Genomic DNA, 24,932 nt, shown 5'->3' with positions numbered 1-24,932 from the left:
TAGTAACCCCACCTAACCTGAGGGCAATTTAGCATGGCCAATCTATCTAACCTCCACATCTTTGGACTGTGAGAGGAAACTGGAGCACCTGGATGAAACCCACGCAGACACAGTGAGAACGTGCAGACTCCACACAGATAGTGACCCAAGCTGGGAATCGAACCTGGGACCCTGGAGCTGTGAAACAACTGTGCTAACCACTATGCTACCTTGCCACCTCTGTCTGCTGCATTGGGTAAAGTATGGGACTCCTTCACAAATACATAGGCTCCAATTTGACTGACTTGCTCCTCCTGGGCTTTCCATGAGTGAATTAAATTCAACTTAGGCCGGGAGTCGGGCACAGTAGTTAGTACTGCTACCTCAGCGCAAGGGACTCAATTCCAGCCTTGGGTTGCTGTCTGTCTGGAGTTTGCACATTCTCCTTGTGTCTTTGTGTGTTTCCTCTGGGTACTCTGGTTTCCTCCCACTGTCCAAAGATGTGCAGCGAAAGTGGATTGGTCACACTAATTTGCCCCTTTGTGTTCAAGATGTGTAGGTTAGGTGGGTTGACCATGATCAATGTACCCGGTTACGAGGATAGGATGGGGAGTGGGCCTCAATGAAGGGCTATTTCTGAGGCTAAGTGCAGACTTGAGGGGCGAATGGCCTTCTGCACTATAGGAGTTCTATGTCATCTATGTTATGTTATTCATATTAATTTGATTTTGCTGTTAGTCTGTTTGTGATATTTTTGGGTTTACAAATTGAATTGTTATCCTCCGTTTTTAGATAATCTTGTCCTCTTTCCACAGTCACTACTTTAACCTGTCAACTGGTTGTTCAATTCATCTGGCATTTCATCACGAGGCTCTGGTTCCTCAAATATCCTGTTCCAAATTAATTCTGCAATGTGTTGCATGTATTTATGTTGGCAATATCTCTTGTTCCGCTCTGTACCCATTTTCCACCATTCTTTCTGTTACTCAGTTGCATTCATTGTTTAAAACATGAATTAACACATATTAATTTATTAAAAATCTGTCCAACTCATCCATGAATAAATTCAATGACCCCCACACCCCACTGGTCCCTGTGGAAGAGAAATCCAGAGACTATTAACCCTCCGAGGGAAGAGATGACTGGAAATATATAATCGAGCTACATAAGGCTAGAAATAATAATAAATGTACTTTATTACAGAATCACAAATAAGATAACTAATGTGTACCATATAACATCACAAGACATTCTTCTGTCCGATGTTAATTTACTGTCTCCTTAAATGTCAGCCATCTCCTGGGGAAACCAGCCCTTTAATTGTGAACATTGGGAAAGAGACCATCCTTTTAGCCAGACAAATAAATGTGTCAAGCTGAGGGTGCAAAGGTTGTGAATGTCTTTAAGAGCGAGAGAGAGACCTGGGCCAAGCTTTCCAGAGTCTGCACCCTCCCTCGACTCATTTCCTTTCCCTTCAGTTGCTGCAAATCACCAACTAAAGGTGAGAATGAGAAAAGAAATGGAAAGGGGAGAAAAGAAAATGTTTTACTCACAGATGTTGGAGACAGGAGGAGGTTTCAGTCTGTGTGAAGCTCAGATTTCCTCATTGTCCAGCTTCCGCATTCAGACAACGGGGGAGCTGATTGGATGGTGGAAGAGAGTCCTTCCGGTTTACCAACTTTTTCCATTTGTCAACAACTTTCCTGCGCACACATAGGAATCCGCAATGACGTCTCAGGGTTCCAGTGCGCAGGCCCTACGCTTGGACACAGCAGCTCCGCCCCACTCATTGTTCCCCCTCCTCCAGACAAGGTTTCCAGGCAACCGGCTGACAGTTCCGGCCAGAGAGAGAAACCTCGGTGATATCCCCTCCCCGGCCCGCACTGCGCATGTCCAAGAGAGAGGAGAGGCTGCGCATGTGCGAGGGAAAGCCCACCCCCTGACATTCCTGCTGAGGTGTTGACCAATGGGAAGAGTTGGCTGACCGGAAGGACTCTGGTCCTCCAGGCAATCAGCGTGGCTTTTATGTGAATGATGTGGAGATGCGGGCGTTGGACTGGGGTGAGCTCAGTAAGAAGTCTTACAACACCAGGTTAAAGTCCAACAGGTTTGATTCAAACACGGGCTTTCGGAGCGCGGCTCCTTCCTCAGATGAATTTTTCCTCAGCGTGACTTTTATGTGAATGGAAATTGAACTTCACACAGACAGAAACTTCCTCCTGTCTCTAAAATCTGTGAGTAAAACACTTTTCTTCCCCTTTTCATTTATTTTCTCATTCTGACCATCAATTGGTGACTTGCAGCAACTGAAGGGAAAGGAAGTGAATCCAGTGAGGGTGCAAATTCTGGAAAGGTTGGCCCAGGTCTCTCTCTCTCTCTCTCTTAAAGACATTTGACACCCTTTGCTCCCTCAGCTTGATACATTTATTTGTCGAGACAAATTCAAATACGACAACTATAAACCATCCATGAGCCCTGCCCAGCCTGTAATATAACAGGGGCCGGTTTAGCTCAGTTGTTTGGACAGCTGGTTTGTGATGCAGAGCAAGACTTCAATTCGTGGCTGAGGTTATTCATGAAGGCACCACCTTCTCAACCTTGTCTCTTGCCTGAGGTGTGTTGATCCTCAGGTTAAATCACCACCAGTCAGTTATGCCCCTCAAAGGGGAAAGCAGCCTGTGGTCATCTGGGACCTTGGCGACTTTACTCTTAATCAACAATTGAATCCACACGATATAATCCTCACCCAATCCGAAGCCTCGAACCGTATGCACCAAATAATTCGACTCGAGCAAAAGCTTTCTGCATCGAAGGAGATCACCAGCCCATCCACTGTGTATTTCTGAAAATCCTGAATCGCATTCAGCAACCTTCCAACATTGTTACTGGAAAGTCTCCCCCCCCCCCCCCACGATTGTTAGAAGGATGTCCTTCTTGCCAAAACTTTAGATCGTAATTTGTAGTCAAGCTTCAGAAGAGATATTGGCCAATAAGAGGTACACTCCTCTGGGTTCTTCAGAATCAAAGAGATATTAGCCTCACAGAGAGCTGGTGGCAGCATCCCTGAGTCAAAAGAGTGACAATACATACCCATCAATGGGTCCAACAACAAATCCTCAAGCCCCCGATAAAACTCACACCCACGGCCATTCGGTCCCAGTGCTTTACCCGGCTGCAGCTCCTTCATGGCCTTTGAGACCTCTTCCCGAGAAAGGGGAGCATTAAGAGGCTCACACTGGCTTTCTGAGACCTCCGGAAGCTTCAGAGAAGAGAATACATACCCCATATCCAGCAACACTTCACCAGACTTCAGAGACTTTATAATCCTGCTTAGAATTCCCCAAATCCCTGTTTACCTCCTCTGTCCTCGCAACCCTTTTCCCTCCCCCATGCCGCACACAGGGAATTGTTCCAATGTCGGACTTTTTCTTTGTCAAACAGATCAAGTATTTGCTCGGTTTATTCCCAAACTCGTAGAACATCTGCCTCGCAAACCTTTCTCGACCTGCTGCATCAATAGGGAGTCCAAAGCCACTCTTGCCGCATTAACCTCCTTCAGCAATAGCTTATTCAAGATCTCCTTATAATTCTGCTCGGCCTTCGTGAAACAAATCCCCAGACGTTGCTGGTTCTTCAGCATCCGAGCGTTAACCTTACATGTCTCCCATAAATTGGAGGAGGGAATACCAGGGTCGAGTTAACCCAAAGGAAGAGCTCAAACTCGTTCTTAAAATGGTTAGTTTATGAAGTATCTCTGATCAGAGAGGCAGCAAACCTCCACATTCTCAACCTGGGGATGAACGCTCGAGTAGAAATTCCAGAGAAACAGGAGGATGGTCCACAATCGATGTTCACTATGGTGCAAGAGGACACCAGGTGTAGGATCGTCCTTGAGATAAAATGTGGTTGATTCTAGTATGACATTGATTAAGGCTGGAAAGAAGGTAAAATCTCCGCCCCTTGGGTGGAAAATTCTTCAAATATCCACATAACCCACCTCCTCACAAGTAAAGGCCAACGCCCCAGCTTGCAACGTTGGGGGGGGGGGGGGGGGGGGATGTCTTGGTAACCGGGAGCATATCTACCAGAGGATTTAAGGAACAGTTGAAGTCACCAACCACAAAAGAGTTAATTGAAGCTAACTCTGCAAACTCCACAAAGGCATCAGTAATGAACTCCAGGGAGCAATTTGGGGATCCATAAACATTCATTATTGAAATAGCATCTTAATGCACTGAACCTCTCATGATCACATATCTACCTCCTTTGTCCTTGGTGCAGGTTTCAATCTGCAAAGTGATATTTTTATTAATAAAGAGTGCCACATCCCTACCACTTGATGAAAAGGAGATGAAAAAACTTGCCACACCCAATCCGGCCTGAATTTAAAGTGTTCGTCATCCAGATGAGTTTCCTATAATAAAGCCATGTCGACTTTCTCCTTAAGAAAGGAGAGGATAACCATAGATTTGAGCCAGGGAAGTGGGATTGGAAATTTTTGGAGATGGGATTGGAAAGGAATTAGGACACTGAAAGATTTATTTCTTGGGGGTTGTTTTGCAGGATTGAAGGAGCTGGGAGCGAAGTACGGGCTGGAGCAGGGGGAAATATTTAGATATATGCAAGTCCGAGACTTTGCCAGAAAGGAGATTCAGAGCTTCCCAGTAGAGCCGGCTTCCACATTGCTGGAGGAGGTGCTGACGACAGGGGGACTGGGGAAGGGGTAGTGTTGGCGGTTTACGGGGCTATTTTGGAGGAGGAGAAGGGACCTTGTGTATTTATGTTTGCCCTATGTATTGTTCTCATGTATGGAATGATCTGTCTGAACTGTATGCAGAACGATACTTTTCACTGTATCTCGGTACACGTGACAATAAACAAATCGAATTCTCATTTATGATAGTATTTCTAATCAGTAAGGCTACTCTACCCACTCTGCCATATTCTCTGTCCCTCCTGTAAACTTTGTAACCAATATATTTGGTCCCCAGTCCAGGCCATCCTGCTGCTTGTTTTTGGAACTGTGTTGAGTTCCCTGGGGCCTTTCCCTCCCCCTCCATTTGTTAGTTTGAAGTTCTTGTGACCTCCCTATTTATCCTTTCCACGTGGACACTGGTCCCAGATCGGTTCAGGTGGAGACCGTCCCAACGGTACAGATCCCTCCTGTCCCAATTCTGATGCCAGTGCCCCATGAAATGGAACCCCTCTTTCCCACACCACTCCTTTAGCCACGTCTTTACTTCCCTAATTTTCTCATCCCTAGGCCAATTTGCACGTGGCTCGGGGAATAATCCAGAGATTATAACCCTTGGGAACTGTTCTTTAATTTTGTTCCTAGTTCCGGATATTCCCAAACAGGTCCTCTTTCCGAGTCTTGCTGATGTTGTTTGTCCCAACGTGGACCATAACAACTGGATCCTCCCCCCTCCCTCTCCAATATCCTTTCAAGCCGGTTAGAGATGCCCCTCACCCTGGCACCGGGCAGGCAACATACCCTGTGGGACTCTCGGTCCTGCTTCCAAAGGATGTTATCAGTTCCCCTAATTATAGAATCCCCGACAACTACCACTTCCTCCCCCTGCTTGAATGGCCTCCTGTACCAGGGTGCAGTGGTCAGCCAGCTCATCCTTCCTACAGTCACTGCTCCGATACCCTGCCCCTCCGAGTCCGCTCCCTGGAGACTCGGCTGTGAATCCCCGAGATAAAGATTTCTGTCCTCACAGCTCCGAAACTCCGTCCCTCCGAGTCCGCTCCCTGGAGACTAGGTTTGGGGAATAGGTATTGGGGAACGAGAGGAAAGTTCCATAGAAACTAGGATTCTCTGTTCTGAATTTCTATCCTGTACATAGTGTTGACGTTTGTAAACTCCTTTTACAGATATTACAAGAGGAAGAATTACAGACAGAAATCTCAATTGTCACATCTCGGTCTTACAGAGTCACTTGAGACCTTGGGATCTGAGTATCATCGGCCTTTGAATCTACAAGGAGAGATGTTTCCTTGATCTGTCAGCATCAAAAGATTTTAACCATCAGTGTGACTGGAAAAGCACCGAGACACACACACCCGAGTGAGAGTGTCCCAGAGCACTGACTGTGGAAAGAGCTTTAACCAGTTACACAGCCTGAAAAAACATCACACCATTCACAGCGGGGGGAGACCGTACACGTGTTCTGTGTGTGGACGAGGCTTCAACTGATTGTCCAACCTGGAGAGACACGAGGAGACCCAAAACATGGGGAAACCGTGGAAATGTGGGGACTGTGGGATGGGATACAGATTCCCATATCTGCTGGAAGTTCATCGACGCAGTCACACTGGGGAGAGACCATTCACCTGCTCTCAGTGTGAGAAGGGATTCTCTGAGTTCTCCAGCCTGAAAAGACACCAGCGAGTTCACACTGGGGAGAGGCCGTTCACCTGCTCTCAGTGTGGGAAGAGATTCACTGGGTTATCCGACCTGCAGGTACACCAGCGAGTTCACACTAGGGAGAGGCCGTTCATCTGCTCTCAGTGTGAGAAGGGATTCACTACTTCATCGAGTCTGCTGACGCACCAACGAATTCACACTGGGGAGAGGCCGTTCGCCTGCTCTCAGTGTGAGAAGGGATTCACTACTTCATTGAGCCTGCGGAGACACCAGCAAGTTCACACTGGGGAAAGGCCATACACCTGCTCTCAGTGTGAGAAGGGATTCTCTGAGTTATCCAGCCTGAAGAGACACCAGCGAGTTCACACTGCGGAGAGACCGTTCACCTGCTCTCAATGTGAGAAGAGATTCACTACTTTAAAGAGCCTGGGGATACATCAGCAAGTTCACACTGGGGAGAGGCCGTTCACCTGCTCTCATTGTGATAAGGGATTCACTCACTTATGCCGCCTGAAGAGACACCAGAATACTCACACCAGGGAGAAGCCATTCATCTGCTCTGTGTGTGATAACGGATTCACTCAGTTATCCCATCTGCGGAACCACCAGCGAGTTCACACTGGGGAGAAGCCGTTCACCTGCTCTCAGTGTGAGAAGGGATTCACTCGGTTATCCAACCTGCAGAAACACCAGCGAGTTCACACTGGGGAGAAGGCGTTAACCTGCTCTTAGTGAGAGAAGGGATTCAGATATCCATACGCCCTGCAGGAACACTAGTGAGTTCACACCTGGAAGAGGCAATTCGCCTGCTCTCAGTAGGGGAGACATTCAATGATCCGTCCCAACTACCGCGACACTAGCGAGTTAATTCTGGGGAGAGGCCATTCAAAGAACAAAGAAAATTACAGCACAGGAACAGGCCCTTCTGCCCTCCCAGCCTGCGCCGATCCAGATCCTTTATCTAAACCCGTCTCCTATTTTCCAAGGTCTACTTCCCGCCCATTCATATACCTGTCTAGATGCTTCTTAAATGATATCATGCCCGCCTCTACCACCTCCGCTGGTAAAGCGTTCCAGGCACCCACCACTCTGCGTAAAAAACTTTCCACACATATCTCCCTTAAACTTTCCCCCTCTCACCTTGAAATCGTGACCCCCTTGTAACTGACACCCCCACTCTTGGGAAAAGCTTGTTGCTATCCACCCTGTCCATACCTCTCATAATTTTGTAGACCTCAATCAGGTCCCCCCTCAACCTCCGTCTTTCCAACGAAAACAATCCTAATCTACTCAACCTTTCTTCATAGCTAGCACCCCCCATACCAGGCAACATCCTGGTGAACCTCCTCTGCACCATCTCCAAGGCATCCACATCCTTCTGGTAATGTGGCGACCAGAACTGCACGCAGTATTCCAAATGTGGCCAAACCAAAGTCCTATACAACTGTAACATGACCTGCCAACTCTTGTACTCAATACCCCGTCCGATGAAGACAAGCATGCTGTATGCCTTCTTGACCACTCTATCAACCTGCGTTGCCACTTTCAGGGTACAATGGACCTGAACTCCCAGATCTCTCTGCACATCAATTTTCCCCAAGACCCTTCCATTGACCATATAGTCCGCTCTTGAATTTGATCTTCCAAAATGCATCACCTCGCATTTGCCTGGATTGAACTCCATCTGCCATTTCTCTGCCCAACTCTCCAATCTATCTATATTTTGTTGTATTCTCTGACAGTCCTCCTCGCTAACTGCAACTCCACCAATCTTAGTATCATCTGCAAACTTGCTAATCAGACCATCTACACCTTCCTCCAGGTCATTTATGTAGATCACAAACATCAGTGGTCCGAGCACAGATCCCTGTGGAACACCGCTAGTCACCCTTCTCCATTTTGAGACACTCCCTTCCACCACTACACTCTGTCTCCTGTTGCCCAGCCAGTTCTTTATCCATCTAGCTAGTACACCCTGAACCCCATACGACTTCACTTCTTCCATCAACCATCAACCTGCCCTGGGAAACCTTATCAAACGCCTTACTAAAGTCCATGTATACGACATCTACAGCCCTTCCCTCATCAATTAACTTTGTCACTTCCTCAAAGAATTCTATTAGGTTTGTAAGACATGACCTTCCCTGCACAAAACCATGCTGCCTATCACTGATAAGTCTATTTTCTTCCAGATGTGAATAGGTCCTATCCCTCAGTATCTTCTCCAACAGTTTGCCTACCACTGACATCAAGCTCACAGGTCTATAATTCCCTGGATTATCCCTGCTACCCTTCTTAAACAAAGGGACAACATTAGCAATTCATCTGCTCTCAACGTGGGGAGGGGTTTTGTGATTCATCACAGCTGTTCTGACTGCAACAAGTTCACAATAAATTACAGATGTTGGCTCTGTTGTTATTGTTTCTGCTCCCACTGACATCCAGGACTGCATTTTGTTCATTCTGACATCTGGTGAATGGTGATGATTGGAGGGTTTCTTTCTGCTGGACTGGCCGGTCTAACACCTCTGCCTCCGGTGGGCTGACAATTTTTGAGGCTAGTTGCGATTACCTGGTTCCAAGTTTGACGAGGAGCACAGAATGAAAAGGTGTTTGCACGTTGGAAGATATTTAGTTCCCAAAGCAGCCACGTTGCCATGAAGATGGGCTATGGTGGTTACAGGGTTCTTTTGCCTAATTTATCTGAGTGTTTCTCGCAGAAGGAAACTGTCATGGTTTGAGGGGCAAGTTGTCTGTGGTAGATTGGGAAATTACAATAAACATGAAAATGAAATGAAAATCGCTTATTGTCACGAGTAGGCTTCAATGAAGTTACTGTGAAAAGCCCCTAGTCGCCACATTCCGGCGCCTGTCCGGGGAGGCTGGTACGCACGCACGCACTGGAACCCAGTTTCGACATCGAAATAGAGTAATTCCTATTGGCTGATTCAGGGAGGGCCCTATTGTGATGCCACAGCGGATGTGAAGGTTTCCTCCTGTCTCCAACATCTGTGAGTAAAACACTTTCTTTTCTCCCCCTTTCCATTTCTTTTCTCATTCTCACCCTCAATTGGTCACTTGCAGCAACTGAAGGGAAAGGAAGTGAATCCAGGGAGGGTGCAGACTCTGCAAAGCTTGGCCCAGATCTCTCTCTCTTTAAAGACATTGACATCCTTTGCTCCCTCAGCTTGACACATTTATTTGGCTAAAAGAATGGGTCTCTTTCCTCATGTTCACAGTTAAAGGGCTGCTTTCCCCAGGATTTGGCTGACATTTAAGAGGTCAGTAAATTAATATTGGACAGAGAAATGTCCATGGTTGTTGTATGGTACATATTAGATACATTGTTTATGGTTCTGTAATGAAGTATATTTATTATTTCAGTAGTGTAATATTGCGCTGTAGCTATGTTATATATTTACAGTCATCTCTTCCCTCAGGAGTGTTGTCAGTCTCTGGATTTCTCTTCCACAGGGACCAGTGGAGTCTGGGGGTCACTGAATATATTCATGGATGAGTTAATATTTTTAATATTTCTTTTGTTATTTGTTGAACCAATTTTTAAACAATGAATGCAACAGAATAATAGAAAATTTGTGGGAAATGGGTACACTGTAGAACAACTGATACTGCCAGCATAAATACAAGCAACACAGTGCAGAATTAATTCGTAGCAGGATATTTGAGCGACCAGAGCCTCGAGATGAACTGCCTGAATCAGTTAACAGGTTAACATAGTAAGTGGAGAAAGAGGGTAAGATTATATAAGAATGGAAGGATAACAATGCAGGACGCACACCCCAAAATATTACACATGGACTAACAGCACAGTCGAATTGAAATGAATATCACAACACAGAATCTCTACAGTGCAGAAGGAGGCTATTCGCTCTTTCAAGTCTGCACTAACCCTCAGAAAAATCACTCCACTGAGGCAAACTTCCCACCCTATCCCCCATAACCTCGTGCATTGATCATGGTCAGCCCACCAAACCTTACACCTTTGGACATGAAGGGGCAATTTAGCATGATGAATCCACTGAACCTGCACATCTTTGGACTGTAGGAGGAAATCGGAGCAGACACGGAGAACATACAAACTCCACACAGATAGCCACTCAAGGAATTGAACCTGGATCCCTGGCTCTGTGCGGCAGCAGTGCTAACCACTGTGTCTGACCGTGCCCTACTCCCGGCCTAAGTTTAATTTAATTCACTGATGGAAATCCCTGGAGGAGCAAGTCAGTCAAATTGGAACCTATATATCTGAGATTGCGGTCGCATAATTTACCAAATGCGTCAGACTTTGTATGAACTACAGACATTAAAAATTCCATGGGGTGCACTCTGTAATCAGCCTCTGCCAGTTTTGGATAGAGGGAGAACTGACTGGCCTGCTTTTATATCGAGCCAGAGGGATGTTGGGCCATCCTCATGCAATCCCTTATGAGCCTTAGATGAGAGGCCGATTGATATAGCCTGAAATTCCGGAGACCCAACCCTCCCTTAGCTCCTGGTGATTGGAGCAGAACAAACTTGAGGCCAGATAAATGTACTCATCGCTCCATTAATTTCCTTAATGACTCTGGTTGACAGCAGTATAGGCAGCATCTGCAGAGGGTACAACAGTCTGGGCAACACATTCATTTTAATGAAGGCGATCCTCCCTCGCCATGAAATCGGAAGAGCCGACCACCGGGCAAGGTCCCACCTAATAGTCACCATCAGCTGTGGAAAGTTGGCCCCATATAGCTGTCTGAAGGGGGGGACCATTGACATTCCCAGATATTTAAATCCCAAGGGGGAACCATCTGAAGGGGAAGTCAGCAAGAGGAGGGGTCGTACCCCTCAACCCTCCCCACCGGCATGGCCTCGGACTCAATTAAACTGATCTTAGAAGCAGAGAAGGCACTAAATCTACCCACAATCTGGTGCAGCTGGTTAAGATGAACATTGTGCCCTGGTTTTTATTTTTATTTCTGTGCCGACCAGTCTTTTTGCCAAAATTGTTCTTTATGGGGGTGAATAGGTTGGTTTTGCCATTTGTGTGGGCAGATAGGGTGGCAAGGATCAGGAAGACGGTGATTCAGAGAGGGCGACAGTCGGGGGCTTGGCCCTTGCGAACATGTTATACTATTATTGGGCAGCAAACGTGAAGAAGGTGAGTGTTTGGAGCAGGGAGATGGAGGCTTTGTGGGGGAGGATGGAGACAGGCTGTGGTAAGGGGTGGGGGTTGTAGGTGCTGGCGCCGCTCCCGTTTTCCCCAGGGAAGTTCTCGGGGAGTCCTGTGGTGGTGGACATGCTGAAAATATAGAGGCAATTTCTGCCGCCCTTTAGGTTGGGGGGGGGGGTGGGGGTGCGAGGACAAAGTTGATGCCGATCTGAAGGAACCATGGGTTTGAGCCAGGGAGGATGGCTGCGTCATTTCAGGAATAGGACGAGCGAGGGGTGATGGAAATGAAGACCTTATTTTTAGACGGGCGGTTTGCGAGTTTAGGGAGTTATGGGAGAAGTTTAGGGTCACAGAAGGGGAGATGTTTTCAGGTACACGCAGGTGGATTTCTCAAAAAAAGTTTCTCCGATCTTTAAGGTGGCGCCGCCTTCCTCGTTGATGGAGGGGGTGGTGACGGTGATGGAGTTCGGCGGGGGAGGGTCGTCTCGGTGATTATTGGAGGGTATTGGAGTTGGACAAGGCGTCTGTGGAGGGGGTGAAGGCTAAGTGGGAGGAGAAGCTGGTGATGGTGCTGGAGGAGGAGCTGTGGTGTGAGGCGCTGCGGAGGCTGAATGCCTCAACCTCGTGTGCGAGGCTGGGGTTGATGCAGCTAAAGGTACACAGAGGGCACCCGACCAAGACGAGGATGAGCCGGTTGTTTGAGGGGGTGGAGGATATTTGTGAGCTGTGTGGGGAGGGGCCCAGCCAATTACATTCACATCTTCTAGTCCTGCCCAAAGCTGGAGAAATTCTGGAGGTTGTTCTTCAGCACCATGTCGGTGACCTTGTGTGTGGATATAGAGCCCAGTCCCCTGGGGGCCGTATTCGGGGTGTCGGACTTGGCCGGGTTGCAGACGGGAGCGGGGGATGTTTTAGCCTTTCGCCTCGTTGATGACTCGCAGGCAGGTTCTGTTGGGGTGGAGGTTAGTTTCTCTACCCTGTGCCTCGGTGTGGCTGGGGATTTAATGGAGTTCTTCTATTTAGAAAAGGTCAGATTTGCTCTAAGGGGTGAGTGAGGGGTTCCATAAGAGATGGGGTTTGTTTATGTTACATTCCAAAGATGTGCAGGTTCGGTGGATTAGCCCAGGCTAAATTGCCCCATAGTATCCAAAAGGAAAGGTGGGGTTACTGGGTTACGGGGATAGGGTGGAGGCGTGGGCTGATGTAGGGTGCTCTTTCCAAGGGACGGTGCAGACTCGATGGGCCGAATGACCTCCTTCTGCACTGTAGGGATTCTATGAATCTATCATTTCAAAGAGCTGGTTACCGTCAACTGCTAGGGGGAGGGCAGGGGAGGGGGTGAGGTGGGAAGGTTGGTTCGGAAGTTGGGGGTGGGCTGGGTTTGGAGGTTTTGTGTTGGTTTTATTTTGTAATGTTATCTGCTGTAAACGTTAAAATGCTAAAATCTGAATAAAAATACTTTATAAAAAAAAAAATCTATCCACTACTCCAATAATGGCCGGGACTGAAACAATGGAGATCGACACAAACTGCAGCCCGTCATCTGCACACAGTGACCTTGTGCTGCCTCACCCCACCCCCCCAGTCCCGATATCAGAGGATCCGATCTGATATCCTCCAGCAAGGGCTCAGTGGCCAACGCAAACAGCCAGGGGGACAGCGGGCAGCCCAGTCTAGTCCCTCTCTGAAGCTGAAACTTCAACACCCGTAAACCATTGGTGAGCACCGAATGATCAATGAAAGGTTTCCACCTCCGGGTGAGCCCCTCTACAGACCCCCGCAAAGCGAGCGTGACCTTCTCCAGCTGCAGGAATTCTGCCAGGTCGCTCACCCACATTCCCACTTCTGGCAGCTCCGAGTCCCACCAGCACAACAAAATCCGTCTCCGGGCTATCAGGGAGGCAGAGGCCAAAACATCGGCCTCTCTCCCCAGCTGGACTCCCGCATCCTCCGACACACCGAATATCGCCACCTCCGGACCCGGGGCCACCCCCACACCCATAACATCCCAGAACCCCTGCCAGAACCCCTCAGTCTCAGACACGCCCAGAACATGTGGCCGTGATTCACGGGCCCCCCCCGCACACGCCCACACCACCTTCCACTCCCCACAAAGAACCGGCTCATCCTCGCCACCATCATGTGGGCCCTATGCACCACCTTAAACTGGATGAGGCTCAACCTCGCACACAACGAGGACGCATTCACCCTCCGCACGGCCTCTGCCCATGTCCCGGCTGCACCTCCCCTCCCAACTCCCTCCTCCCATTTGCTCTTAATCTCCTCCCCCGGCGGGCCCACCCTCTCCATCAATTCCCTGTAGATATCCGACACCGTCCCCTCCCCGATATCATCCTCTGAACTTGTCCTGCAACACCGGAGGCAGCAGCCCCGGGAAGGACGGCTCCTCTCTCCTCAAGAAATCTCTCAGCTGCAGCAACCTAAAGCCGTTCCCTTTTGGCAACTCTCACAATTCATCCAACTCCTCCAGTCTCGCAAATTTCCCCCCTGTGAACAAGTCTCTAAAGTTCTCTATCCCACCGGCCGCCACCCCCGGAACCTGGTACCCAGCCCCGCCGGCACAAAGCTGTGGCTGTCAGATATCGGTGCCAACACCGACATGTCCTCCAGCCCGAAATGCTGCCAGCACTGATCCCACACCCAAAACGCTGAAACCACCACCGGGCTGACCCCACACCCAAAACGCTGAAACCACCACCGGGCTGACCCCACACCCAAAATGCTGAAACCACCACCGGGCTCACGGAGTTCCTGACCGGAGAGAACGGAAAAGGTGCCAACAGCAGTGCCCTCAAACCTGTGCCCCGACATGATGCTGCCTCCACCCACCCACACACCGATCTCTCCTCCACCGCCCATTTCCTCACCGTCGCAATGTTCGCCGCCCAATAATAATTTGTCAAATCCAGCAATGCCCCCCCCCGCCAATCCACCCAGTGCAGGCGCGTGGCTGGAAACCACAATGGCCGACTACTCCGAGTCGGCCACATCCACCAGCAGCACCTTGTCCATAACAAAACTGTTGACTGCTGCCATCTCTCCCTTCCCAACTGCGCCACACCAACCGCAGTCAATTCAGAAACCCTCTCCTCCCCGCACCCCATCACCCAAACAAAAAACAACCCAATCACGCCGCCCACTTCACTCCCTTTAACTAGCCCGCCCAGCCAGCATGGTGGCCCCCAGCCAAGGCCGCTGACTTCCCTCCACCCTTACAGTCCACCCCTCCCCCATCCTCTCAGCCACAAACAAAGAGAAACAGAAGGCGCACTCACCGTCACTGCCCCCCCATTGAATCTTCTGAGAGAGTCGAGGGTTATGGGGAACCGGCAGGAAAATGGAGAGAAAGCTGAGAGGAGGAGGGATTTCTTCACTCGAGGATGTGGTGAAGCTTTGGAATTCGCTACCCCAGAGGTTGTGGAGCCTCAGTCATCAAGTATTTTCAAGAAAGAGATTGATAGGTTTATCGATATTGAAGAAATCAAGGGAACTGGGGGTAGTGTGGGAAAATGGTGCTGAGGTAGATCGACCAATGATCTCATTGAATGATTGAGCAGTCTCCGAATGGCCGACACAGCAGTATCAGGAGTAATTTCTCCAGTACTACTTTTTCACTAATACTAATCTCTTTCAGTTTCCTCGTGCTCACTTGTCCCTTGGTTCTCGTGTTTTTAGGACGATTTCTGTATCTTCCTCCGTGAAGACAGACACACATTGTTTCTGCCATTTCCTTATTCCCCATTATAAACTCTCCTGTCTCTGCATGGAATGGACCCACATTGGTCTTTGCTAATCTTTTCCTTTTCACATTCCTATAGGAGCTTTTCCTGTTTTTATGTTTCTCGCCTGTTTGCTCTCATTTTCTATTTTCTCTTTCTTTATCAGTCTCTTGGTTTGGTTTTCAGCAAAGGAGGACCAAGTTCCCAATCCTCGGGCTCACTATGATTTTGGCCACTTTGAGTCTCTTTGACCAAATGCAATCTTTAACATTGCCTATTAGCCATGGTTGCAAAACGTCTGTTGGATTTTTGTTTATTGGGTCTCAAGCAGCTTGTTGGTAGTCGCATTCAGGGAGTCCAGCAACTCAGCCTTCAGCTGCGCAAAACAGCACAGAAGAGCAGCTTGCTGCTCCTGCGCCCACTTCCACCAGTCCTCGGGTGCTCTGCTGGCCGCCATTTTGTCCTTCCTTCCCCCACTTTTCCTGGGGAGCTGCTGCAGCCTTTTCCTTTGTCCCACTCCGGATAAGCAGCATAAATTTCGGGGAATGTTCCTCCAAACACCTTCCCCCACCGGGAATCGTCGAAACAGCGCCGTTTGGGGCCCTAAAATAGGCCCGAAAGTCCTTTAATAGCGGGAGCTGCTGAACGTGTGGCTTAGCTCCGCATCACCGCAACCGGAAGTCGGATTTTTGTTTATTAAGGGAGTCTATATTTTATGTAAATATGTAACAATTCCTCAAATACTTGTGATTGCCTGTCTATCGTCATAGCTTTTATTGTAATTTCCCAATCTAGCACAGACAACTGTGAATACAGGCCCAGTTTCCCCAATGTCTCACCATAGGATAGTCCTCTGGTAAAATGTGCAGTGGCCTGTATTTTAGACTCGATAAAATCAGAGACTTTAAATTAAAAATTGGCCATTTTAAATGGAGCCACAGCTGCTCCAGCAACCAGCCTGAATACACTGAACTCCGACAAGCTGCCAGCCCATGTCTGGAGCTGCTCTGCTCTATCAATCACCAATCAAGAGATAATTGGCTCTATTCATCGATTGATTGTTTTGAATAGACAAAGTTACATAACAAACAATGCACCGGGAAATGGACTCCGGTGGACAGATTCCCGGTGTCCTGCTGAGTGGCCATTAGTAACTCCATTGGGTGGTGCCACACCCACCCTGTGACCTCATCGGCTGGGGTCAGAGAACATTCTGGAAGGACACAGAAAGGGTATAATGATCGAACCCTCGGACCGCCCAGCAGTGAAGACTCCACGCAGAGGTAATCGAGACGACTGACCAGAGACGGAAAGAAGCAGCGGCGAGACCCATCTTCTCGGAAGAGGACCCAGAGGAGATTGAGATACAGAATCGAACCCGCAGAATGAGTCCATCAGCTCGGGTACTATTGAGAATCCTGGGACTGTAATTAGTGGGATAATTTAAGGTCAACTGTTTTACTGCTTGTGGAATAAAGTTATGTGATTTCTACACTCCGTTGTCCTTTGTTTACCTGGTCAATAAAGATACCTGGGTAAAACATTTGATTAATAAACTGATCGAAGTGTCTGAGGTTTTATAGACACAACACCTCCCATCCCCGGAACAAGTCTGGTGAACCTTCATTGCCCTCCCTCTGTGGCAATAATACCTTTCCTAAGGTAAGGGCAGTAAAACTGCACACAGTACTCCAGCTGTGGTCTAACCAAGGTTCTATACTATTGAAGCAAGTCTTCACTACTCCTGTACTCAAATCCTCTTGTGATAAAGGCCAACATCCCATTAGCCTTCCTAATAACTTGCTGCACCTGTATGTTAGCCTTCAGTGACTTATTGATGAGGACACCCAGGTCCCTTTGTACATCTACACTTTCTAATCTCTGTACCATTTCAGGAATACTCTACTCATCTGTTCCTTCTGCCAAAGTGATAATCTTACATTTTTCCACATTATATTCCATCTGCCATGTCCTTGCCCACTCACTGAGTCTGTCCAAATCCTCCTGTAGCCATTTTACATCTTCCTCACAACACACATTCCCACCCAGCTTTGTGTCATCCGCAAACTTGGTAATATTACGTTTAGTCCCCACATCCAAATCATTGTATAAACTGTGAACAGCTGGGGCCCAAGTACTGATCCTTGTGGTACCCACTAGTCCCAACCTGCCAAGGTGAGAATGACCCATTTATTCCTCCTCTCTGATTTCTGCCTGTTAGCCAATCCTCAGTCCATGCCAGTATATTACCTCCTCTCCCATGTGTTTTCATTTTGCTGACTAACCTCCTGTGGGGTGTTTATCATAAACCTTCTGAAAATCCAAGTGTGCCGTATCCATGGACTCCCCTTTATCAATTCTGTTAACATCCTCAAAAACTCCAAAAGGTTCATCAAACATGATTTCCTATTCCTAAATCCATGTTAAGAAGTCTTACAACACCAGGTTAAAATCCAACAGGTTTGTTTCGAATCACTAGCTTTCGGAGTGCAGCTCCTTCATCAGGTGAAGAAGCTGCGCTGTAAAATCTGTACAACCTTCTCAGGGTGAATAGGCAGCTCTGTGCCTCTGGCACCAAACCCGTCCCATGCTGTTTCTTAGCTCCACCCAAACAGATTCCACATTGTGTATTCCTGATCTGAGATCCTCCCTTATTAATGTACTGATGCCGTCCCTTATTATCAGTGCAACACCACCTCCTTTTCCTTTTTGCCTGCATCATCAGCACACTCAACAATCATACCTTCAGACCCATCATCCAAGTCATTGATATAAATGATAAAACATTGAGGTCCCAGCTCTGATCCCTGTGATACACCTCTTGTTACATCTTGCCAGCCAGAAAATGACCTATTTATGCTTTGTCTCAGTTTTCTGGTCGCTAGCCAATCTTTCGCTGTGAAAGATAGTTCTGCAGTTAAGGGCTACCAGATTGGGAAAAGAAAAGAACAGAACCCTTGGGAATGAATAATCACTTTGGACTGATACTTTTAAGGTGTAGGTTTCTTACAAGAATATTTAGTTAATGTTGCTTCTCGTTTGTTGCAGTAAAAGTTATAAAACCTTATGTCCTGTCATGTGGTCCTTTAATTTGTTGACTGGGGATTTGATTTTTGTTTTGAAGTTACTGATCTTTACAGAGATCCTAATCCACAAGTTTTGACTTCCATTTGAGCCTCGGGCACCTTTCTGTCTCGTTATTGATCGTGTCAATGACAGCGAGGCAACTGAGCTGAGGGCTGAATGTAGCTGAGAAGAACAGGGCCTGTGCCCCAGTTGGGAATCTGCCATGGGTGTCACACTAATAAAGGACTGACTGGAAAATCAAAGGATGGGGATAATCAGGGCTGATGGTGTCTTGAACCCGGGGTTCAGTGCTCCTGTGTTCAAAGTGGGGAGTCACGGGAACAGGCTACAGAGGAACCAAAGAGAAATATTTGCATCCCGAACATTGTGAACATCCTTTCATGGTTATTCTTTTACTCTGGTTGTCTTTGATCCACAAGTAATGTTCCAATATTATTTAAAACCATGTTCTATTTTATTAATAAACTTGTTTCATTGAAAATATTTGATTTTTGGTGGTATTTTTCTGCTCAAATTCATTCGCTTTAGGAAAAGTGGCTGAAAGAGGTTGACAGGCTCTTTAACTGAAAGTGAGTTTCTCTTAAGCTAATTGGTAAAGGAGCCAGAGGCGGGAGGAGATTTTAGTTTTCTTTTGACACAATGTTTGAAAATATGGTTCAGAAAGTCAATCGGAATTGACTAATTTATCGAGTCTTTTTGAGGAAGTAACAAGGGATGTCAATAAAGGGGAACCTGCAGATGTGGTTTATCTAGGTTTCCAGAAGGTATTCCCCAGGGTGCCACATCAAAGGTTATTACACATAATAAGAGTTAATGGTGGTGGGACGGGGGGGGGGGGGGGGGGGGGTTGGAGCAACATATCAGCATGGATAGAGTTAGCTACCAGGAAGCAGAGAGGGGGCATAAATGGGTTACGTTTGGGTTGGTGAGATGTGACAAGTTGAGTGTCACAAGGATCAGTGCTGGGCCCTCAACTATTTACAATCTATATTAATGAGTTGGATGATGGGATTGAATGTATGGCGACTAAATTTTCTGATGACACAAAGATAGGTAAGAAAGTAATTTGTGAAGTGGACTTAAGGAGTCTGCAAAGGACAACAAACAGATTAAGTGAGTGGGAACACATTGACAGACAAAGCATAACGTAGGAAAATGTGAGTGTGTCCACTTTGGCAAAAAGGGTTAAATAAAGCAGAACATTATTTAATTGGAGATAGATTTCAGAACTCATGAGGTACAGAGGGATCTGGATGCCCTGATACAGGAACCTCAAGATGTTAGTTTGCAGGTAAAGCAAGTGATGAGGAAGGCTAATGGAATATTGTTGTTGCAAAGGGACTGGAATATAAAAGTTGGGGTGTTTTGCTGCAGTTGCACAGGGCCTTGGTGAGACCATATTTAGAGCACTGTGTACAGTTTGGGTCTCATTTCAGAAATGGGATAATTGCATTAGAAGCAGTTCAGAGAAGGTCGACTCCCCGGATTCCTGGAATGAGGTGGTTATCCTCTGAGGAAAGGTTTGACAGGTTGGGGCTGTATCCATTGCAGTTTAGAACAATGATAGAGGATCTCATGTGTTTCAGTAAGATCATGAGTGGAACTGGCAGAGAGGATGTTTCCCCTTGTGGCAGCGACTAGAACTACATTTAAAAGGGGTTTCCCATTGAAGACACAGATGAGGATATTCCTTTCCCCTGAGGTCTATGGGTCTGTGAATCTCTCTTCCCCAGGGAGTGGTGGAGTCAGGGTCATTGATGGACCACCAGACGGACGGCCAGCCTCACTGAAGTTCTCAACATGAGAGTTTTAAATGGATTTTCAATGGCCCCTCTCTTTATCCGGAACCCTCAGGAGGAGTCCAACAGATGAGAGAAAACTCAGAGCTCTGGCCTCACAGTTGCCTCATCAGAACAGAGATGACAACTTGCCAACAGCTCCCAGGTTGTGCAGAAAGAGGAAGGTATTTGGTCACAAGCCCTCAGCTGAGAGAGAATCTGCTTTAGCTTCCAGTGGAACTTTCACAGGCTGGCTGGAAGCATTTTAAATCACCAGGCAGAGAGGTAATAGAGAGTCCAGACTTGCTGTGTGCTGCCTTCTAGGCCTGAATAGACGTGAATTAAAATGGAGATTGCTTCTTCTCCTAGCCTTCCCTTCAGATGTTTCTGAAGGGTTCCACCAATCAGAATGAAGAATGGGGTAACTCTCGGAATTTTAGAAGAGCTGATTGACTGCTAGCCAAGTCCATCACAATGACATCACGGACCCTACCATACAGCACAGAGGGGAATCCATTTGACCAGTTCAACTAACAGCTTGCAGCTGGGGGTTTCCAAAGTCTGTAGTTCAAACCCAGAATCTGCAATGGTGCAGCAGCCAGCAAGACAGTAACAGGGAGACATGGATCAGACAAGGATTTAAAAAATATTCCTTACACATGGACCAATTACAAAACCTGTCATTGAACCATCTGTACCCACCCAAGCCACGTCAAACTCTCAAACAATTGTCTTCCCCACACTCCGTCCCCAGTACAGGGAGTCAGCATTCCCATGCCAAGCAGTGAAAACATGGTGGCCTTGACACCCAGGTGTTGTCTAGGATTCCAGGCACTCTTGTTTTCTCTGTCCTCTGGGAGCTGTTTATCTCCCTGTTCCCACACAGAAAGACGTCTATTCTCAGCACGGCTCGATTTCTGCTGGAGTTTGTTTCCTTTTACACCTTTCAGATCAATAAAACATTTGGTCAGTGAAGACCCAAACCACAATTTCCCATCCTGTCACCTGTCAACCATCCTTACCCAGAGCGTAATCACAACAGGAATAAAAACAGGAGAAGTGTAACAATCAAATTCAAAATAAATCCACAGGCAGTCATAGAATTGAATTTAATGTTCACTAATTAGCAAGAAAACCCGAAGTAGGGAGTCCTCCAGGAATCTTACAGTCCACATCTTGAGGGGGAGGGGGGGGGGGGGGGGTTGGAGTCTTTCTGAACCCTCACTCAATGTCACTTCATTATTTTCTATTTCTGTTCTGGCTCCACCTGGGGTAACATCTACTCCATCCTTTCTTCTCCTACACGAGCACGGTAAGTTCCAGGTTCCTGGTACATTGGGACAGATGCTTCAAGGAACAGATCAAACATGGTTGTTAAAGATTCTCCAGCTGTCTCTTTGTGGACAGTTCTTACTCAGTATTAATTCTCCCAAGCCCTTCCTTGTCCCATTATCACTTTAATTTCACTCCCACTTTGCCCATGTCCAGTGTGTTTAATTCTATCCGGATTGTTTTAAAGTCAGTTTCTCACTGGAGTGTGTGTCACTGTCTTGATGATGTCACAATGGTGTCTCAATCCCCTGGCCACATTAACCATTTCATCTCCTGCTGTGTCTCCAGTAGCTGTGTGTGTTTGGGACCCGGTCTTCAGTCCATTTCACCATGAATTTAGGCTTGTTATTTTTCACATGTAACAAATCACATCTGCACAGCCACACCGGTATCCCAAAATCATGTCACATAGACTTAACTCTCAGATGCTCTGATGAAAAGATCAGAGTGAGTGTCTGTCTGTCTTATCTGCCAGGATCAGGGTTCAATCCCGGCCCCAGGTCACTGTCTGTGAGGAGTTTGCACATTCCCCCATGTCTGCGTGGGTCTGACCCCTACAACCCTAAAGATGTGCAGGTTAGGTAGATTGGTCACACTAAATTGCCCCTTTATTGGGTACTCTGAACTTTTTTTAAAAAGCATGTCAATATTTCCAAGAGATAGTGCTCAACTTATTCATCCCATCTACCCATTCCAGACTTTCACTAGAGCGTAGGTGGATACCAGATTGATATATTCCATTCAACCACACCCAAGGTAAACATTCCAATCATTCATTATCCAGGACAATATTCCCAGTATCTTTCAAACAGAAATTAAACATTCCCGTCCGATCCCAGGTATTAACATATTCTGTTTGTTTGTTCAGGTCAGGCTGGGATTTTTCACCTTGGAGCAAAGGAGGTCGAGGGGAGATTTGAGAGAGGTGGACAAGATTATGACAAGTTTATTTGATTTGATTTATTATTGTCACATGTATCAGTATACAGTGAAAAGTATTGTTTCTTGCATGCTGTACAAACAATGCATACCGTATATCGGAAAGGAAGGAGAGACTGCGGAATATAATGTTACAGTCAAAGCTAGGGTGCAGAGAAAAGATCAACTTAATACGAGGTAGGTCCATTCAAAAGTCTGATGGCAGTAGGAAGAAGCTGTTCGTGAGTCTGTTGGTATGTAACCTCAAACTTTTGTATCTTTTTCCTGACGGAAGTAGGTGGAAGAGAGTATGTCCGGGGTGCGTGGGGTCCTTAATTATGCTGGCTGCCTTTCCGAGACAGCAGGAATTGTAGGCAGAGTCAATGGATGGGAGGCTGGTTTGCGTGATGGATTGGGCTACATTCACGACCTTTTGTAATTTCCTGCGGTCTTGGACAGAGCAGGATCCATACCAAGCTGTGATACAACCAGAAAGAATGCTTTCTATGGCGCATCTGTAAAAGTTGTTGAGAGTCATAGCTGACATGACAAATTTCCTTAGTTTTCTGAGAAAGTAGAGTCGTTGGTGGGCTTTCTTAACTATAGTGTCGGCATCGGGGGACCAGGACAGATGGTTGGTGATCTGCACACCTAAAAACATGAAGTTCCCGACCCTTTCTACTTTGTTCCCATTGATGTAGACAGGGGCATGTTCTCCACTACGTTTCCTGAAGTCAATGACAATCTCCTTTGTTTTGTTGACATTGAGACATTAGGGGCAGCAGGGTAGCATGGTGGTTAGCATAAATGCTTCACAGCTCCAGGGTCCCAGGTTCAATTCCCGGCTGGGTCACTGTCTGTGTGGAGTCTGCACGTCCTCCCCCTGTGTGTGTGGGTTTCCTCCGGGTGCTCCGGTTTCCTCCCACAGTCCAAAGATGTGCGGGTTAGGTGGATTGGCCATGCTAAATTGCCCGTAGTGTCCTAAAAAAAGTAAGGTTACGGGTATAGGGTGGATACGTGGGTTTGAGTAGGGTGATCATGGCTCGGCACAACATTGAGGGCCGAAGGGCCTGTTCTGTGCTGTACTGTTCTATGTTCTATGAGGGAGAGATTATTGTCGTCGCACCAGTTCACCAGATTCTCTGTCTCATTCCTGTACTCTGTCTTGTCATTGTTTGAGATCCGACCCACTACGGTGGTGTCATCAGCAAATTTGAAAATTGAGTTGGAGGGACTGTGGGTGGGGGAATATTTTGATGCAGCGAATGGTAATGAACTGGAACTCGCCATCTGTGAGGGAGAGATGTTATGTGGAAATGAAGAAAATGGAGGATTTCAAATGGAAATTGGATCGGCATTTGAGGAACTAAATTGCAGGGCTGCAGGGATGGAATGGGGCACTGGGAACATATCAGCCATGACAGAGTCAATGGATGGGAGGCAGGTTCATGTGATGGACTGGGCTGTGTTCACGACTCTCTGTAGTTTCTTATGGTCTTGGGCCGAGCAGTTGCCATACCCAAGCTGTGCTGCAGCCAGATAGGATGCTTTCTATGGTGTATCTGTAATTTTTTTTCTTTCTTTTTAAAATTTTGTTTTAGATTACCCAATTATTTTTTCCAATTAAGGGGCAATTTAGCGTGGCCAATCCACCTACTCAGCACATTTTTGGGTTGTGGGGGCGAAACCCACGCAAACACGGGGAGAATGTGCAAACTCCACACGAACAGTGACTCAGAGCCGGGATCGAACCTGGGACCTCAGCGCCGTGAGGCGGTTGTACTCACCACTAGGCCACTGTGCTGCCCTTGGTGTATCTGTAATAATTGGTAAGATTCAATGTCGACATGCTGAATTTCCTTAGTTTCCTGAGGAAGTATAGGCGCTGTTGTGCTTTCTTGGTCGTAGCGTCGATGTTGGTGGACTGGGACAGTTTGTTGGGGATTTGCACACCGAGCAATTTGAAGCTGTCAACCATCTCCCCCTCGGCACCATTGATGCAGACAGGGGCGTGGATGATATTTTGCTTCCTGAAGTAAATTACCAGCTCCTTAGTTTTGCTGACATTGATGGGGATATTGTTGTCATTACACCACACAACTAGGTTCTCTATCTCCCTCCTGTACTCTGACCCATCGTTGTTTGAGATCTGACCCACTGCAGTCGTGTCATCGGCAAACATGGAGCGGGAGCCAAATTTTGCCACAAAGTCGTGTGTGTACAGGGAGTATTGGGAGCTAAGTACACAGCCTTGTGGGGCCCCTGTATTGTGGACTAATGCAAAAGAGGAGGCACTGTTGTTTATCCTTACTGATTGTGGTTTATGTATCAGGAAGTCGATGATCCAGTTGCACGGGGAGGAGCCAAGTCCTAGGTTTTGACATGAGCTTGGCTGGGATTATGGAGTTGAAGGCAGAGCTGTAGTTAATGAATTGGAGTCTGACATAGGAGTCCTTGTTGTCGAGATGCTCGAGGAATGAGTGAAGGGCCATGGAGATGGCGGTGGTGTCTGCGGTGGACAGGTAGGGCCATGGTGTCTGCGGGGGACAGGTAGG

At 47.3% G+C, this 24,932-nt stretch overlaps 2 protein-coding genes across 3 annotated transcripts in view; both read left to right on the top strand.

Annotated features, from left to right (window-relative positions):
• Positions 1–24,932, top strand: part of LOC119951774 (zinc finger protein 229-like) — a 711,453-nt gene that overhangs the window by 306,699 nt on the left and 379,822 nt on the right. The window lies entirely within an intron of this gene.
• LOC119951819 (oocyte zinc finger protein XlCOF6-like) lies at positions 1,811–7,320 on the top strand. 2 transcript variants are annotated; one of them, XM_038775183.1, is made up of 2 exons: positions 1,811–2,213; positions 5,857–7,320. In XM_038775183.1, exon 2 carries the CDS (start codon positions 6,215–6,217, stop codon positions 7,079–7,081), a length of 867 nt encoding a protein of 288 aa, XP_038631111.1. In that variant the 5' UTR covers positions 1,811–2,213; positions 5,857–6,214; the 3' UTR covers positions 7,082–7,320. The 2 variants fall into 2 exon arrangements, with proteins under 2 accessions (XP_038631111.1, XP_038631113.1); XM_038775185.1 differs by having other exon boundaries at positions 2,071–2,086.

The sequence above is a fragment of the Scyliorhinus canicula genome, chromosome 17 (assembly GCF_902713615.1).
Source record: "Scyliorhinus canicula chromosome 17, sScyCan1.1, whole genome shotgun sequence".
NCBI classification, from domain to species: Eukaryota; Metazoa; Chordata; class Chondrichthyes; order Carcharhiniformes; family Scyliorhinidae; genus Scyliorhinus; species Scyliorhinus canicula.
The sequence above is the reverse complement of the archived record's forward strand: the minus strand, read 5'-3'. Positions and strand labels throughout refer to the sequence as shown.